Below are 17,191 nucleotides of genomic sequence, written 5' to 3'. Positions count from 1 at the left end.
CGCCGGCAGTCGACGAACGTCAGCGAGCAGCAGCGGCTCGAGCGGTTCGGAACGACGGCGACGCGTGGGCGTCGTGACACCCGCCGTCATGCTGGACGAGAAGATCGAGATGCCCGCCACGCTGGCGCCGCCTTGGCCGACGGCCGCCAAGCCGCGAGTCGCCGTCGGCAGCACCGTGTCGGACGAGGGCTGTTCGCCGCGCTGCTCGCCGTCAAGCAGCCCCAGCCCCAGCAGCGAGGAGGAGGCGTGGCGCTGGCCCGGGGCGGACGTCAAGGACCCCAAGGAGGACCTCGGAGACACCAGGGCGCGGTGCTGCAGCTCCGACTCGGCCATCGCGCTGCACGACGAGGACGCCGCACCGACGTGGCCCCACGACACGCACGGCACCGACTCGGACCTGCAGCGCGACGTCGACGACGCGGAGGACGTGGACGACGACATCCCCGCCGGCAGCGACGCGTCCTACCAGGGCGACAAGCAGCAGCGGGTCGCGGTGCCCATTGCCTCACCGGCGGCCGGCGACGAAGGCGTGTTCGACGACCCGTGGCGCTCGGCGCACCCCTCGCTGGCGGAACTGAAAGGCCTCAGCCTGGACGACGTGCGGTGGTCGCGCTTCACAGAGCTCCAGGATGGCACCGTGGACGAGGACGCCGAGGTGGAGGCGCTGGTGGCGGACGGTTGCGACGAGCGCGGCCGCCGCGTCAAAGTGTTCTCGTTCGACTCGTACGACTCGGGGGTGTCCGTGTCCGCGCTACGGAGGGCGTCGACGCAGAGCGCGGGCGCGGCCGAGGACGACGCGCACCCGCCGTACCGCTACTGGCGCACCCCGTCCGTCGTCGTGAGCGACTACTCCGACGACCTGTCTTCCTTCCCGGGCTCCGCCGTCACCCTGGAGGAGATCGAGCTCTTCCGGTCGCAGTACGCGGCGCGCATCGCGGCCGGCGACGCGACGGACTTGTCGTCCACGGACGTGTCGCGGACGTCGTCCTGCGCCAACCTGCAGCAGCTGGACGCGGACTACGCGCTGCGCTGCTGGGGCTCCAGGAAGTCGTCGTACTGCTCCACGTGCTCGACGCTCAGCGGGGACGAGGACGCCGCCAACTGCGACAACCAGCTGGAGGCGGTGCGCACCAGAACCAAGGTAAGGGCGAGCACGCGGCCGCGCCACCATAAACCGCAGGCAAACACCGGGTGTCAAAAGCACGTGCTCACACACACTCACTCGGGAGGGACGATGGTCGGACGGAGTGAGACGATAGTCAAGGTCACTGGGTTCAGATAGCCGCGCTTTGACGCACCTGGCACCAGGCAGCCCACCGGCCGGCCGGCCGCAGGGTTCGAATGACCCATACCGGAAACCGGCGCGCCAAATACAATCTGGGCTTCGGCGCGAGGCGCGAGGCGGCCAGCGACGGCGTCGTCAGCCTCCGCGTCGTTTGGCGGCGGTCGCCGCGTTTGGTCTTTTCGATGGTGTTGTGGTTCTGGCGCCGCCGCCGCCGCTTTTCTAGCAGGCTGGTGAGAATGAGGGTAACCTCGGCGTTCGTGGTACGTCACGCCACCGCAGGAGTGCGCCGTGCCCGGCCGTGCCGTTCGCCTCGCCGCGGTGCCGCGGTAGACCGCCCACCGCCAAGGGCCGCCGCGCCGCACTGCGACGTGACGCGGTCACTTGCGTCATTTGGAGGCTTTTAAGAACCGCGGCACCGCGGCACCGCCACTCGTAAAGCCAGTGGCGTTGCGATGGGCGCCCCGCCTAGCCAGCCTTGTCCTGCGCGGACACACAGGACGCGAGTCCCTTCGGGGTTGACGACGACCTGGTCTGGCTGGGCACTCCGCACGCGTGGCCTGACTGGAGGATGCTGCGCGGCGAAAAAAGAGAAAGTCCCCGGATGGACGGCAGTGCAGTGACAATGGCACGGCCGGGCCGGCGGATGCACCACGCGGTCTGGCCGCCCTGCCGCCCCGCCCCGCCCCGCCAGCTTATCGAGGCTCCCGATCGGGCCGAGGGAAGTGCCGTCTAGACAGACTCCGATCGCGCCTTCCGCCCAGATCTGCCCATTGTCAAGGAGTGCGAAGTAGGGGCTTTCCGCCGCGCCCCGCCCGCCGGCAGCGCGCTGTCGCTGTCGCACTCACAGGGCGTCGCGCGGGGGTGAGAGAGACAGAGCGACGACAGCGCGGCTCGGAGTCGGTCTGTGACTCACGCGAGACACCTGCGCCGCTCCCGACGCGCCCCCCTCGCTGATAACGTCGACGCCCCGAAATTGCCAATTTCTGATTTATCTTGATTGGACGCCTCCGTCACCTTCGTGCCGCGCTGCGTGGCAGGAACGCGTCTCGCTCCGTGTCGGGAGCGAATTAGTACTTTTGCCCTCTTATAGGGGCCTACCTTTCGGGCGGCTGCCTAGGGGTTAAGGGAAGGGTAATTGTACCCCCCCCCCCCTTCTCTCTCTGGATCCGCGCTTGGTCTCGTTTTCTGGGGAAAGGAAGGGAAGGACGTCGTGAGACCGCCACGCCTGGCCGAGATCTCTGAAAGCAAAAACGGGCAACGAACGACAGCGCGTTATGGTTAGCGGTGTCCTTGTCGCTCTCGCTGCCGGCCTGCCGGCATGCTGCCAGCCGAAGTCGCGGAGTCGCGGCGACACGGAATGTCGAGTCACTGTGACGACGACAAACCGATGGCAGGCTAATGACGAGGCTGCAGCAGACTGATTCCGAGAGTCGTTTTCGTCGCTCCGTCGGACGTTCTCTGTAAGAGCGACAGAGCGACGAAACCGACTCTCGGAATCAGTCTGCAGCGTGGCGGCGGGCGCGTTCACCGAACTGTCGGATTATCGCGCTTCCCGTCCCGTGTGGTGCGCCGTGCGCCTCGCAACTCGCTCGCGGCCTCCAGCGCCGCGGCGCCGCGCCTTGGGCTGCCTGCCCGCCCGGCGCGGTAGGCGCGGTAGGCGCGGTACCCGTGCATGCCGTCCGAAGGGGTGCCTACCTGCGGGCGCAGGACCTTACCGACTTGCCGGTGGGAGCGGCGCTCGCGGCACACCGCTTGGAGGCTGAGTCCAAAAGTCGATCCCACGGAAGCAGGAGGTGCTGAGGATATTTTCAATAGGCATGTTGGTTGCTGACGCCCCTGAAGACACTCTCGACTACGAGCCTGTTTGTGGCCACAGCGAGGTATGGATAGAAAATGGACTAAGGACTCAATGAGCGCCGCTACTGGTGGTGTTGATGCTGCCTTTGGGGGCATTTCTTCCACCCAAGAGCATTTCTCATCCATTTTCTGTATTCATGCTTCAATCTTCTTAAGATCGGGCCCACTACTTTGTGGCCACAAACAGGGACGTCACTCGGCTGGACGTTGCTCGCCGCCGGGCGGAGGCCGCTGGGTCCACGTCCACGGGCCGTCGCCGATCGCGTCCGCCAATGATGCACTTCGCTGCTTTGCCGCCTCGTTGGCGACGTTGGCGACGTTGCCGGTCGCCCCGAGGACCACCGCCCGCCCCGCGGCCACCGCGCGTCGCATTGATGGAGATTGACGACGACGGGCCCAGGACGACGGCGACGTCGTGGGAGGAGCAGCGGGACCGGCCACGCCACTGAAAGGGCCGAAAGAACCCCCCACCCTCGGCTCTCGGTGCGCAGCGGAAGTGCGCGGCGTGGTGCAGGATGCTGGATCCGGCGGTTGCAACGCGATTCGGGGCCCTGAAGGCCTAGGAGGCAGTGTGGTGGAAGCTGTTGGAAGAAAATAAACTCAAGTTAAATAAAGCAATGCTGTTGCGGCTTCCGCCATGCAGAGTCGCGCTCGCAGCGCGCGCCAGAGGCGCGGCCACCCGCCGCGGGCAACGCGGTGTGGCTCGACGCTGGGCTCCGCGCTCCGCGCTCCGCGCTTCGGCAAGCCGAGTTGGCTTCCACCTTGGCTCGGCTCCACCGCGGCCACCGCGACGACGCCTTAACTCGTGGGAAGGTCAGCCCGCTGATTGTGGCGGTCCTCTGACGTCGCCGCGCCGCCAGCACCGCCAGCACCGCCAGCACCGCCAGGACGGCGAGGTGGGCGACCTCTGCGGTGCAGTTCGGGTTCGCGTTCGCGCCTCCTCGAAGGTGGCCACGTCGCGGACGCGGGGGAAGGGGGGGGGGCGTGCGGCGTAGTATAGCCGCGGCGGTGGTCGTGTTTGGGTCCTGCTCAAATTGCAGAGGCCGAGCCAAGCCGAGCCGTGCTGAACCCGCACCTTCATCTTCATCACAATGCGCCACCAAATGACGCGCGGAGTATTTCTGACCGGCGTGCTGGATCAGCTGCTGTGTCCGTCCGTGCGCGTGCGTGCTCGCGAGCGTCATACTGCTGCTGACCCAGCGCCTGCACGCCCCGCAGGCCTCGACGAACGCGTTGCGAAGTCAGTGGCACGCTGCACGCTCCACCCGAAACAGACCATTTCGCAGAATGCTGCTGATGGGCATTGTTGACAAAAGCTTACAGCGACTTGCTGTGCTTTCACGCCGCACTGCGAGAAGAAGGCTTAGTTGTTTTCTGTTTTTCGTCGCTGTCGCGGCAGGGTTCTTCTGGTACTGCCTCCCTCCTGCAGCAGGCGATTCGCGGAAACACGAACCTAATAACTTTTTATTTTTGTTTGATGCCGGGGCTCGCCCTTATTGTTGCTGTTGTTTGGGGCGTGGCGGGGCGTGGCGTCGCATAGCCGCGGGGCCTGAATCGCATCGTGTGGGCCCCGGGCCTGCCCCGGGTGGGACGCGGGCGCGCGGGGGGAAGCGGGGCGGGGCCCGCTGTGCCACTAGGGGACTAACAATGCGATAGGTGGCATGGCTTGGCGTCGCGCTCCGTGGCTCTGACGTCAGCCGAGGGCCCTGGGCCGGGCCGCGGGCTGGGCCCCTAGAGAGAGGCTGCTGGCTGGGCCCGGCTGGGCCCCTGGGCCGCGATAAGAAGGCAGGACACGAGTCGGGAAGGACACGATAAAAACCAGGAACGAGGACGCAGCCACGGCCGGTCCAGAATAGGGTTCCTGTTGTCGCTGCTCTTGTTGTTTTGCACATCTGTGTCGCAAAATGAAGGACAATTTCCACGTCAGTTCGTTCTAAGGACATGTGTCCTCGCGTGCAGGTCGGACTGTGCGGGACGCGTTTGAAAAGTTCCAGGACAAGAGGGTTGTCATCGAATTCCTTGCGAAGCGAGCGCCTGCGATGTTGAGGGTAGGCCAGCCCGCCGTGCCCCAAGGTGTTACGGGACTGCCTACCCGCCGAAGCGCCTGCGATGTTGAGAGTGGGCCAGCCCGCCGTGCGCCAAGGTGTTACGGGACTGCCTACCCGCCGAAGCGCCTGCGATGTTGAGAGTAGGCCAGCCCGCCGTGCCCCAAGGTGTTACGGGACTGCCTACCCGCCGAAGCGCCTGCGATGTTGAGGGTAGGCCAGCCCGCCGTGCGCCAAGGTGTTACGGGACTGCCTACCCGCCGAAGCGCCTGCGATGTTGAGAGTACTCTGCAAACTGAAATGTGTGCATGGCACGCTCTATTTGGAGCATGCCATGAAGCACGCTTTAATTTGGAGCGTGCTTGGCAGGCACGCTTTAAATTAGAGTGTGCTTACCAGGCACGCTCTAAACTAAAGCGTGCCTGCCAGGCACGCTCTATTTTAAAGCGTGCTTAGCAAGCTCACTCCAAACTACAGCGAGGGCGGCAACCACAATCCTGAATGCTCGTAATGGCTTTAACTTTTTAATATTTACTAAATATGTACTAATGCAAGGTTTCCATTTTATACTTTAAAGAAGCAAGCATTTCAAGTCTAGTGCTCAGATGTATTTTACGTCAACAAAGCTTCTCCGCTATTTTTACAACTATTGATGTATAAAATGGCACCGGTGCGTGTTAGACCTGGGAGGTTTCTTAACCATGGACGAATCAATTAAAACATTTCTCATCCAGAAAGACACATACAGTGTATGTTCGACATGACACTAGTTACTCACTCTTTTGACTGCCCAACAATCCATAGCAAAGTCACCTAGCCCTGTTGCTGGGTGGTGAAGGTTGAGGCTGCAGTCACTCGGAAGGAAGACATACTCGGGGTAAACGAGCTCCATACGTTTATCTAGCCCTTCCAGTCTCATTGTTTTCAATAACTGCGTGCCATAACACAACGCCACCACAAATCGCCAGCACAACGAAAACAAATTTCACATTTCAGGCGTCACAGCTGCCATTTTGAATTTGAAACACAACACAACGCGTCTGTGCAGTCGGGAGTTTTTCATAAGCACTCGTATGAGAAATTGCTGCAACACGTATGCGCCAGACGGCTCGCAAACTGAACTCTAATTTTCGGTCTTTTTATAAAGAAACATTCCCGACACAGGTACACGAAGTAGAATAAAATTCGATTATGATTTTTGCCACTCAATACCTTTCAATTAAGAAATCCACACCCATCGTTTTTGAAATCATGTGTAGGTTGGCACCTCGGAAAAACAAGTGCTTCCCAAGCAGACGACAAGTGCGCTATCAAAAGTCCAAAATTCAAAATGGCAACCTTGACGCCAAAAGTGTAGTTTGTTTTCGTTGTTCTGAAGATTTGTGGTGGCGTTGTGTTATGGCACGCAGTTATTGAAAACGATGAGACTGGAAGGGCTAGATAAACGTATGGAGCTCGTTTACCCCGAGTATGTCTTCCTTCCGAGTGACTGCAGCCTCAACCTTCACCACCCAGCAACAGGGCTAGGTGACTTTGCTATGGATTGTTGGGCAGTCAAAAGAGTGAGTAACTAGTGTCATGTCGAACATACACTGTATGTGTCTTTCTGGATGAGAAATGTTTTAATTGATTCGTCCATGGTTAAGAAACCTCCCAGGTCTAACACGCACCGGTGCCATTTTATACATCAATAGTTGTAAAAATAGCGGAGAAGCTTTGTTGACGTAAAATACATCTGAGCACTAGACTTGAAATGCTTGCTTCTTTAAAGTATAAAATGGAAACCTTGCATTAGTACATATTTAGTAAATATTAAAAAGTTAAAGCCATTACGAGCATTCAGGATTGTGGTTGCCGTCCTCGCTGTAGTTTGGAGTGAGCTTGCTAAGCACGCTTTAAAATAGAGCGTGCCTGGCAGGCACGCTTTAGTTTAGAGCGTGCCTGGTAAGCACACTCTAATTTAAAGCGTGCCTGCCAAGCACGCTCCAAATTAAAGCGTGCTTCATGGCATGCTCCAAATAGAGCGTGCCATGCACACATTTCAGTTTGCAGAGTAGGCCAGCCCGCCGTGCCCCAAGGTGTTACGGGACTGCCTACCCGTCAGGCGCTCGCTCGGCCCCCGTCTGCACTCGGCCGGACGCACGGCATGGCATGGCACGGCAGGGCAGTGCATGGCTCGGCGGGGTGGGGCCCGGAAAGGATCCGATGCCGGTCCTCGTATTCCCAAAAGGAGAAACGCAAACAAGGCGGTGGCCGGCCATTGTCCTGCCCGTGGATACAAATGGGGCACGGCCTGCGCGGCCTGCACGCGCGGAGCATCGTTTTGCACTCTGCCAAGGACCCGAAGCTTCCAAAGGAGGACCCGAAGGACCCGAAGGACCCGAAGGACAAGGGCGTGGTGGCGCTCGCCCCGCCGGGGTTCCGCCGGGGTTGAAAGGCCTGCTTTCTCCGCAACACTTCGACAGACGGCCTGCTTGACTTGGCCTGGTCGTTGGCTCGGATTCGCTGAGTTATGGCGGACAGCCCGGCCGCTCTGTATGCCTGATGATGTAGCACTGCGCTGCGCCGTGCCGTGCGGTGCACCGGGCTGCCCTACAAGGCGTACGAACAGTAGCGACACGCCGCGACACGCGACCGTCAATTTATTTCCGCCGTAAAGCTGGAGGAAAGGCAGGCTGAACGGCGCTGTCTCTCTCGCACCCCTACCGGCCGCCCCTCGAGTGCGAGAGAGACAGCTTGCTGTCCGCGGCGTCGCCGAGCGGCCGGGCTCTCTTCGCCTTGTCTTAGCGCACGCCACCCGCCTGGCCGTCGAGTGCAGCGGACTGGCCCGGAGGGAATGTAGGCCGGCGGGCCGGCGCCCCCGCAGTTTCTCATACCTGGCCGCCGCGATCGTCGTCGCGGCCGTCTGGCAGGACCTGCTGCACGTAGACGCGTTCGCTTTTTCTACTCGTGACCCGTGGAGAGTTTGATACGGATCGCGTCGGGATCCTCTCTGGAGGCAGCGGCCGCGCGGCGAGGCGCGTGTTGCCGCAACCCGACGACGTCGCCGAGCGCAGCCTGTCGCCACGGAGCCATCTGGGCCAGCTGGTGTCCGACAATGTAAAAGAGGCAATTTTTCAGCCGTTAAGTGCGGCGCCGCTCGCCCCATAAGGGCAGCAGCCTGGAGCGGTGAGCTGGAACGGCTGGAGCGGGTCGCTGCACATCCCAAGCCCGAATCCATGGGCCACACCGGGCCGCGCGCCCACACACACACACACACGGCCCGAACCTGGTTCAGGGATCACCAGACGGTGGCTTCAATTAAGGATACAATGTGATGCTGCCCGCTGCCCTCCTTGGCCTCCTCGGAGCCAGACTTCTGTAATCGCCTGCCGCTTGTAATCGGACTGGCGGCCCGGCCAGCAGGGCCAGCAGGGCCAGTGGAGGCACAACACAGCCATGGCGGCAGATGGTTGCCGGGGCCGCCGCTGCAGCCGGGCCAGGGGGCGCTGCAGTCGCCGCAGTCGCAGATTGCAGTTGGAGTTCAAGGGCGGCCTGCTGCCGAGGGTCCTGGCGACGACGCGGTGCTCTGTGAGTGGAATCGGCGCCGAACTGGTTCCCAGTGTAAACACGGCAAGCACGCGCCCCGGCCGACCCGTTCAATGATTTCCCGGGCGCCCCTAGCCGACGGTCAGTCTCTCACGCACCCGTGCGAGGCGCCCCGTGAGTGCGACGGAGACGGAGGGGGCCACACGGGCGGGCAGCGCCGCCGGCACGTCGTCAATAAAATGTTCCGCGTCGTTAGAGCAGATGCACACTGCGATCGCCTAGGCGGTCGGGCCGGGCAGGGCCGGGACGGCGTGGACCTCGGCGTGGACCGGACCGCCGGCCGCCTGGGCCGCAAGGCCTGCGTCCTAGAGCCGTTACGGGCGAAGGACTTCCCCCTGTATAAGGAAAAGGTTACACGTGATTTGTCCCCGGGGCGAACGTTTTGTCGGAGGAAGTGGAGCAGTGCGCCTTTATGATGCATAATGTGGACCCACTTGGGAGGCGGCGCGAGGGGAGGGGGAAGGTGTGAAGCCGGAGTGGAAACTCATTTGGGATGAGGGGCCGCGCTGCAGCGACGAGCGCCACGGGCGCGGCACAGTGTGCGCAGCGGCCGAAACTATAGACGCGTTTTGAGCTCCAGAGTCGCTAAACAGGACTCGAACCGAGCGTGTGACCCCACCAATCGATTGCTCTCTGAACGAGGAATCCATTGGTGGGGTCACACGAAGTTTAGAGTCCTATTAAGCGACTCTGGAGCTCAAAACGCGTCTATAGTTTCGGCCGCTGCGCCGGTCTTCTGGCCCACTGTACGTGGGCCTCCTGTGTGCGACAAGACACATATTGCTGCGGGTCCAGGCAGTTCGCCTCGCAGGGTTGTCAGTGCGTTCGTTTCTCGCCCGCTGCACTGGAAAGCGTTATCACCACTGCGAATTGCTTCAACTAATAATAAAGAGGCGGCGGGGCATGCGGCGTGCGCTCTCGCTTTTGCTGTTTATGGATAGGAAGTGTGTTGTTGCAGCAGTGGGGTGGAGATAGTCACGTCCTGCAGTTTCGCACAGTTGCTGCGCTGGGCAATAAAGCGGTCAGTCGGCGAGGCCGGAGGAAGAGAGAAGGGAGATCGGGGGTCGACCGACTGTGAGAGTCGCTTCTCGTGACGTTGGTGGTCGGAAATCGTGACAAAATTGTTGAAAGGACGATTATACGAAGTTGACTTCTTCAAAACATCTGTAGAAGACTTGCCAGGTAAGCTGACTTGTTTTGTTATCTTTGTGTTGTCTCTCTCGTAGTCTTCATCCTTGTTGTTGTTGTTGTTAGGGGCGATGGCGAAACTTCGTTCTCTCGCTAAAAATCTGAGGCCCTTTCGAGGCACTGTGTGCTGAATGTGCGTTTGTGTGATCCGTGTTGTACAACAACAGCCGGGAAGCCAAACAGATCGATGTGCTGGCTGGTGGTGGTGGTGCCACGCACTTGTAGGCATGCACACCAATGTCCCATTGCGGCCTGTGCGGCCTGTGCGGCCTGCGGGGTGAGGATGCAGGCATGCAGGCGCGTGGTGGGAGAGGGGAGGGGGGACGGGGCTCCGCGGGGTGGAGGGGGCGGGACGTCCGCGCGGCGCGCGCTCAGTGCGCAACCGGCCAGGCCCCGGCGTGGATCGGGACGGACCGCGGCGCCGCAACGCAAGCCGTGCGTACCCATCCGCGTGCCCTCGCGTGCCTTCGTTACGCGTGTCTGTGTGTGTGTGTGTGTGTGTGCCCCTTGTGCTAGTGACAATGGCGTTGTTTTGAGCCCCCTCCCCCAGTTGTTACCGAGTGGATTACAGTGGCCGTGCTCGTACCCCCGGGGTAAGTTGGCGACACTGGTTTCGAGCTTGGCGGGACTGGCAGCACTGCTGGCCGAGCTGGACCGGCGTTGTGCGTTCGCATTGTTGGGCCCTGCCGGCCCTGCGTGTCGCGATGGGAATCGCAGTCTCCGGTGTTTGATTTGGACCTCCGGCAAGCGGGTCATGTGCTGCCCCGCTCCGCTGCTCCAGTTAGAATCGCGCTGGATGTTTCCCAAACTGCGAGCCGGGCCGTCTGTCTGGGCCTCTCGGCTTCTGCCGCCGGTCCAGCCTCGGCCTCCCGAAGGCCGTTGCCTCGGAGCAACAGGTATCTTGCCCCGGGTCGGGATATCACTTGCACTCTCTCGCCGGAGCCGCCCCGCCCCGCCCCGCCCAGGCTGGCCGAGGGGCGCGCCGACCCAAACAAAACGACATTAATGACTGAATCAGCGTACGGCCAGTCGGTGTGCGACAGGCGGGGAAGAAAATTAGGCGGGGAAGACGAGGGGGAAGAGCTCCATAAAAGTGGAGCCTTGGCCCTCCCTGCTCTCGCATGCCGAATGGAGGCTGTTTCGGCACCTTTGGCTGAGCTTTTGGGCCCGTGCCTTTACCTTAGCCCGAGCCTTTGGACCTTAGACCAAGCCTTTACCTGTGCCTTTTGGCCTTAGACCGAACCTTTACCTGAGCCTTTTGGCCGAGCTTTTACCTGAGACTTTGGGCCTTAGCCTGAACCTTTACCTGAGCCTTTGGGCCTTATCCCGAACCTTTATCTGAGCCTTTGGGCCTTAGCCCAAACCTTTACCTGGGCCTTTGGGCTTCAGCCCGAGCCATTGGGGACGATCCTCTTACCTGAGCCTTTGGGCCAAGCCTTTACCTGAGCCTTTTGGACGAGCCTTTACCTGAGCCTTGGGGCCGTTGCCCAAGTCATTTGGCCCGATCCTTTTACCTGAGTCTTTTGGCCGAGCCTTTGCCGACCACGGACGGGGCTTTCCTTTTAATCCGTTTTATTGATTAGACTCTGATGGCGTTGGTTCCCTCGCCGCGCGTCACCTCCAAGCCAAGCCGGCCCGGCCGCATCACTCAGGCCTCGACCGAAAGGTTCCGGGTTCGAATCGCGATTCGAGGCGCCGGTTCTTTTTGGCGCGTTTTCTTGGCGGGCAGCCGTTTGGCCGTTGCGCCGGCCTCGCTGCCTCGCTGGCCGAGGATGCGAAAATTATGGCCGAGCAAACGGCGGTCACGTGGATGACTTACTTGGAGTGGGCCGAAGCGTCGTCGCTGTTACCTGCAGCAGAGCACGGGAAAAAGTGTTAGCCACTGATAAAGCACTATGGTTCTGAGTAAACTTTATTTTGACACTCATAGCAGAAAAAACAGGTATGCAATGCGTCCCTTTGCCTTTCACGGAAATGTGTCCCCAGTCGCCCTGTTTGCTCGAGATAAAGGCCCCCACCTCCCCGAGGCGACGCCCCCTGAGGCGTCACGGCGCAAAAACGCGGCGCATCCCTGACGTCACGAACAACAATCTGAATCTGTCATCGCCTACGTGTGATAATTGCCTTAACGAGTCGTTGCTGCCCGACAGCTGCGAGGCATTCCGACGTGCGTTCATTGCGTATGGGAAAATCAAGATCCGCCCGGATTCGAACCGTTGCCACACGTGTTGCTGTACTCTGCGGAATTCCGCGGACGCTTGTACTCGATTTCCGCCATTTTTTCCCTCAGTGGCCTTGGCATTGCTCTGACGGGAAGGAATTAATGCTCGTAGTGAAATGAGTTGTGTGTGTTGCATGCTTTGAGGGGATTTTTTTTTACATTCGTTTCTTGCACCAGTACAACAAAACCAGTACTAACTTGCCGGTCTGTCTCAGTGTTTCTGTTTGTTGGTGTGTGTGTGTGTGTGTGTGTGCGTGTGTGATATGCATTTGCATGTCGTAGCTGGCTGTGACCAATCACGTTCGCTGCTATCGCTTGGGTGAAATCTAGCGAGTATATTTAATAAAACCGCCGCTTGACCAAAGTCAGGCGCTGGCACGTTTTGGTGCGTTGTTTTGCAAGGTGCTAAGGTGGCGCGGACTCGTCCTGCCGCGCCCTTCGAGATGCTCCGCCGAAGTCCTCTCTGGTGATGGCTTTCTGCTGAAAGGGTCAGATTTATCGCGCTGCCTGATGCCTGTGTGCAACTTTGTAGCCTCGATGCTCGGCTCCAAGATGGGTCTGGTTCGGATGGCCCGTGCTGCACCCGTATCGAGTTGTGACTCTGTGTGTGTGTGTGTGTGTGTGTGTGGCCACATCACGTGATAGACAGCAGGTCTGTCTCCAATGCCATTGAAGCCCGTCCATCGGCAGTCGTAACAATTTATATCTGATAGAAAAACGCTCATCGGACGTCGTTGAACCGGGTCGCCCCAGATTTTCTAGCAGCTCGTTGGTGGTGGTTTTCTCCTCCGGTGCATTCATCGCCCTGGGAACGAACCTCAGTCAGTCCTGTTCCGCCGCTGTACATCCCGAGTCCAGATTGTCCGTTTGTTGAATTCAATTTTCGCCTTTCCCGCGGCCTGGTGCTGGCCTGGTGTGCCGGGGAAATGGCGTCCACGGCGCGGCTGGACGTCGGAATCCATCAGGCGTGGGGCAGACCCGTCCGGCCGAACCAGCCCAGGGCCATGGCTGTGTGCATGTGTCTCACGTGTGTGTGTGAGAGTGCGTGTGAGCGTGCGTGAGTGTGTGTTGCCGTGTACACGTCCCCGAAATACAAACAGCAGGTCGCACGGCGTACTATTGACACTTGGTGAGGCGTAGGAACCAATGTGAGCACACACGGGACTTTTCTCGACCGACGTAGTATAGTATCGACTGTGTTTCCGTAAAACTCTTTCTGGTCCGTCCTCTTTTCCAGTTTTCGTTTGGAATCAAAACTTGCCTAGACGCGGTCTGTCCGTGCCAAAGAAAACCTCACGCCGACGCAGCCGCGCGTTGATCAGCTGTAGGACTCCTTCCCAAACACCGACAAACGACATGTTTTTTTTGGCGCCGAGAAAAGCGCGTTCCTAGTGACGTCACCGGCTGATTGTACAGGTGGCGCTGCCGCGCTGACGTCACGCACAATGGTCTGGCGGCGCGCCTTATGCAGTATGCAGGAGGCGACAATGTTCCCCGTAGCTTTTCATTGACCCAGAACCAGGGCTCTCTAGAGTCACCTTTTCAGGACGAAACCCAGGGCATTCCTCAGAGGACGAGAATGACTGCATCTATCACTCGTTCACCTTCCTGGCGAAAGTGTCCGCACTCTCTTTTCCATGCATCGTCGTCCTATACTTGTTGAGGTAGACGAGATCACTGCTGGCAGTGTACCGAGGTGACAGGGACACCGTGCCGCGCCGTGCCGCGCCGTGGAGCAAAGGGAAGGGCCTTGCACCGTGTCCGCCCACTGGCACAGCCCGGCGCAGCGCTGCACATGATTTATATACACTGTAATACGCTAAACGCGTTTAGCGGGCATCGTTAGGATAATGGGGCTGCCAATACGCACGCCGCTTCGGCGATGCGCTTTCGACTTCGCTCTGATCCCCGAAAGAAAAAAGAGCAGAAAAAAACGAGCCATTCGTGAGCCGTTACCTTGTTTTGGGCGTGCGAGGAGCAGTGACATGAACTTGGCCGGGCTGCGGGTCTGCCCAGGTCTGCCCCTCCCCTCCCGGCCAGCCCCAGCCAGCCCCATTCAGTCGACGGTCCGTTTCCGACCGGCCCAAGACTGATGGTAGCAATCAGTTGGACTAATCAGACTGAGCCAGGCGAGCCAGGCGGAGCACGAGGACAGCGCCGCGTGTCACTTCATCATCCGTTGCCAAAGTCTGTTCCTTCTTGTTGTGCTGTTCGTCCTGTTCTGCGCTTTTTCCGGGGCTGTAACGTTTCAATCTGCGGCCAAGTCCTGCAGCAACTCTTGCTCCTCCAGCTCGGTGTTCTCTGGCGGTGTACGGCGTTTACACGTTTTCTGCGGAATACATTTGCAGAGGAATGAACGGGGTTAGGAATGCTGTGGGTAACGGACATCCTTGAGTTATTGGTTCCCAGACCGACCGACGGACGGACGGGCAGACAGACGGATAGACAGTCGGCACGAAAAGGCTTAAGTGCGGAAGAAGAGCTGGAAATATGATCTCTCTCCTTGTGGCGAGCGCAGAGCGCGCGCGTGGGTCCACTCTACAAATCAATATGAAGTAGATCGCGCGGCGGCGCGGCGACGCGGAGTGACTGACCTGTTGTTGTCCGGAATCCAGATCCTTAGGAACCTGCTCGGGCGGCGTGCCCTGTCCTCAGGCAGCGAGGCAGCGGCGTGTGAAAACGCCTCACAGCGCTGCAACTGTGGTGCGCATCGTAAAGAACGTAATCACTGTACTTTAGTGGCAATTCCAGAGAACGCTTGTGAGCGGCGCGTTTTTCGGAACTCTTGTAATTCTTAGTTGGGTTTTTGTTTCTGTTTGGACGGCGAGGCTGCGCAGTGCTGTGGGCTTGCGTTTAAGTCCCTGGTGTTTGCCAGCGCCAGTAGTGTGCTGCAGCTGCTGCAGGTATGTGGGCTGGCTGCGAGTCCCTCTGGAAGTCTGGTCCGGTTCGCCCCGAGGCAGCACCTCATGCTAATTGAGACCATGTCTCACCTGAGACGGGCTGGCACCGCTGGCACGGCTACCGTGCGCTGCGGGCTAGTCTAGAGGGGCTCTGGAGGGGTTCTGGCTCCCAGCAGAGCCGTCTCGCCGCTCGTGTGTTCGCTGTCACCCGTGACGCGCCCGTATGCTGATTGGTGTTCATGAAACTTGCACTGATATGGAGATCAAAGCGTGGGACAGAGCCATAGTCTGGATCCTGCAGGCCAGCCTTCTCAGCCCGGCCGATGCAACAGCCATTCTAGCCAACGTAGCCGGAAAGAATTGTTTCTTATTTTCGATTTTCTTGGCTTCTCCGAATTTTTTCCTTTCCTCAGGGCCCGGGTGTGGCATCTGCATGTGCACTACGTACTTTCTTCAATGAATAAGATCTTCGTTGGAACCTCCTCGAAAGAATGCCATGGATTCTTGTTGACAAAACCGCGGGCAATGTTGGCAGTGCCGCTTGGAGTGGAGTAGTGTGCCAGGCTGCCAGGCGACCGCAAGGGCGTGACGGTGCTGACGTCACCACTGCGTCTCACAATGAGCATGCATATGAGTGGCGCCGCGTACGTCGCGCACGTCGCGCACGTCGCGCAGAGCGCTCGACACGATGGCACCAAGAATTATGTGGCGTTTCTCGTTTCGCTCACCGCATTAGGCAGATCGTATGGTCTCGGCCAGAACGGATTCCAGAGGGACTCTTGCGACCCGACTGGCCGGTATCAATAAAATCAGCATCAAAACAGGGATGACAGAAATAAGGAGGAAGGAGCGTTATTTTGTTTGAGGCTGCATCGGGTGACTGCGGTATTATAGGCGAACACTGAGACTACGTCAAGATTCAAAGAATCTGTTCTTGGCTAAGAATACTTACCGATTGCATGACCAACGCCTTTGGGTGCGGCGATGTTGCAGTCGGCTCGCGTGTTTCGCAACCGGGATGAGGTGGACTGCATAATGAGATGAAAATAACGAAAAGAGTAAATAGATTGTCCGTCTCGGGGATCGCGTGATTTGCTCCGACAATGGGACTTAACGAGGGTGTCACTTTGTCGTGTGGGCTCGTACATTACGCGGCCACACCGTTAAAAGACGCTGAAAGAGAATAAAACAGGCAGTTGGGACCAATAAACATACACTGCCCCAACGGAGGAAGATGGCAAGAAGGCCATGACGTCACCATTGTCGTGTCTTCCTCTCTTTCGTTCGACTTCATTATCGGTCTCACGCTTTGAGCTCGTTAGAAGTAATTACGCTGCCGCGTGTGTGTCTACCACCTACACTCCAAACCGAGTCAGACGTGAATCACCGACTGCACCAACGTTGGGGCGAGGAATTTCAGGACACTGTTCACAATGCTCGTGGGACGTCTGTCTTGTAACTACGCCTCGCTCCCTGTTTGGTGGCCCCAGGTAGTTCCTCATGATCCCTCGGACCCTGCACGGCACTGGCACGTTCGCGAAGTAAGTCCTTTATCTGCTGCTGGCTGTGTGCTGGCCGCTGGAGGCACAACCAGAGGACGAGGGGCCAGGCGGGGCCCCAACGAGAAGTAATTGCAAAGTGCTGTGCGCCAATGAGAACGTTACAGTGCTGGGCCGCTTGAGTCGGCGTGTTATTAGGTACATTGTGCCACTTACATCAATCTCGATGCCGATCAACCTTTGCCTCGCTCCCGGGCTCCGGAACGCCTGGGTCTTCAATCGGCCGGCATGACGGTGCCACTGCGAGACCGCGAGGCACTCACTCTGCTGGCTCCAGGCCCGGCCAGGGTTTTCGCTGTGTCGCTCGGATCCAGGTGAAGGGGTGCTGCCTGTAGAAGGCATTGTACAGCATTAGACCAGTCTGTTTATGGTGGTTTGAAGGTACCCCTCGCACTACCCAGTGGGCATACCCAGTGGGTACGACCCAATGGGCACTACCCAGTGGGTACCCTCGCCGGGTACTTGCTGTCGGCACCGCTAGGCTAAGTCGTGCAACCAGTTTCTCGGCCGGCGTGCGTGCGTGTGCGTTTTTTCAGAGCCATCTCTGC

At 59.4% G+C, this 17,191-nt stretch overlaps 1 protein-coding gene across 1 annotated transcript in view; it reads left to right on the top strand.

Annotated features, from left to right (window-relative positions):
• Positions 1 to 73: 73 nt before the first annotated feature.
• LOC117642595 overlaps positions 74 to 17,191 on the top strand; it is a 45,435-nt gene continuing 28,317 nt past the window's right edge. The window contains exon 1 of the mRNA XM_034380904.1: positions 74 to 1,141. Within this exon, the coding sequence (XP_034236795.1) occupies positions 89 to 1,141 (1,053 nt within the window). The 5' untranslated portion in view covers positions 74 to 88. The remainder of the gene's footprint in view (positions 1,142 to 17,191) is intronic.

This window comes from Thrips palmi, unplaced genomic scaffold, assembly GCF_012932325.1.
Source record: "Thrips palmi isolate BJ-2018 unplaced genomic scaffold, TpBJ-2018v1 HiC_scaffold_1, whole genome shotgun sequence".
In the NCBI taxonomy this organism is placed as follows: domain Eukaryota; kingdom Metazoa; phylum Arthropoda; class Insecta; order Thysanoptera; family Thripidae; genus Thrips; species Thrips palmi.
This window is presented reverse-complemented; position numbering and strand designations above follow the sequence as displayed.